The sequence below is a fragment of the Fulmarus glacialis genome, unplaced genomic scaffold (assembly GCF_000690835.1).
Source record: "Fulmarus glacialis isolate BGI_N327 unplaced genomic scaffold, ASM69083v1 scaffold11742, whole genome shotgun sequence".
In the NCBI taxonomy this organism is placed as follows: Eukaryota; Metazoa; Chordata; class Aves; order Procellariiformes; family Procellariidae; genus Fulmarus; species Fulmarus glacialis.
This window is the reverse complement of record NW_009195943.1, coordinates 79493-80331: the sequence shown is the minus strand read 5'-3', so window position 1 is coordinate 80331 and position 839 is coordinate 79493. Positions and strand designations below refer to the sequence as shown.

The 839-nt window shown below is 57.1% G+C and overlaps 1 protein-coding gene across 1 annotated transcript in view; it reads left to right on the top strand.

Moving 5' to 3' along the window:
* Window positions 1-263: 263 nt before the first annotated feature.
* The window catches only part of SLC22A3 (solute carrier family 22 (organic cation transporter), member 3), a 31590-nt gene continuing 31014 nt past the window's right edge, over window positions 264-839 (top strand). Inside the window, 1 exon segment of the mRNA XM_009572032.1 lies at window positions 264-677. Coding sequence (XP_009570327.1) covers window positions 264-677 — 414 coding nt within the window.

Here is an 839-nt window from a genome sequence, read left to right as displayed (position 1 = left end):
GCCGCATGCCACTTGACATGCCCTGAGTCTCCGCATGTGTGCTTGGGCGCGCGCTTGCATGCCTGCCTGCAGCTTTGCACACCCGTTCCGGCATTGCACACCCGCGTGTCTGCGTGTGTGTGTGTGTACATGCACGTGAGAAAAGAGGAGCGAGGGGAGGCAAGACGGTCACGTTTGTAGGAAGCGCCAGCAGTTGCCGTGAAGTGTGAAAGCAAACTCTGCCTTCTCTTGGACTGCTCCGAGCGGACGGACCGCCTCACATAATGCCATCTTTCGATGAGGTTTTGAAGGAAGCCGGGGAATTTGGAAGATTTCAAAAGAGGGTCTTTTTCCTGCTTTGCCAGACGGGCATAACTTTTTCTTTCCTGTTCACCAACGTGGTTTTCCTTGGGCAGGCACCGGACAACTACTGGTGCAGGATCCCTGGGGCAGCTGAATTAAGCAAACGATGTGGCTGGACGCTGGAAGAGGAGCGAAACTTCACGGTACTGCCCCTGCGCCTGGGGAACAGGTCCTCCAGCGGAGAGTGCGAGAGGCTGGACGTCGCGTGGGACACCCCCGTCAGCTGCGCCAGCCCGCTCGCCCACTACGGCAATGGCAGCGCGGGCAACCTGCCGCTCGCCACATGCCACGATAACTGGGTCTATAAACAGCCCCACTCATCCATCGTCAGCGAGGTAAGGAAAATCCCCATCCCCTAATCAGCGGCTTCTGTCCCGGTGTGGGACTGTGGCAGTAAAATGGGATTGCCGCTGCGAGGGTCGTTGCTTTGGTGGCTGGTTTTCCTTTCTGGATTTGTTTCGTTCCGAGTCACAAGCAAGTCAGGACAATGAGTACAA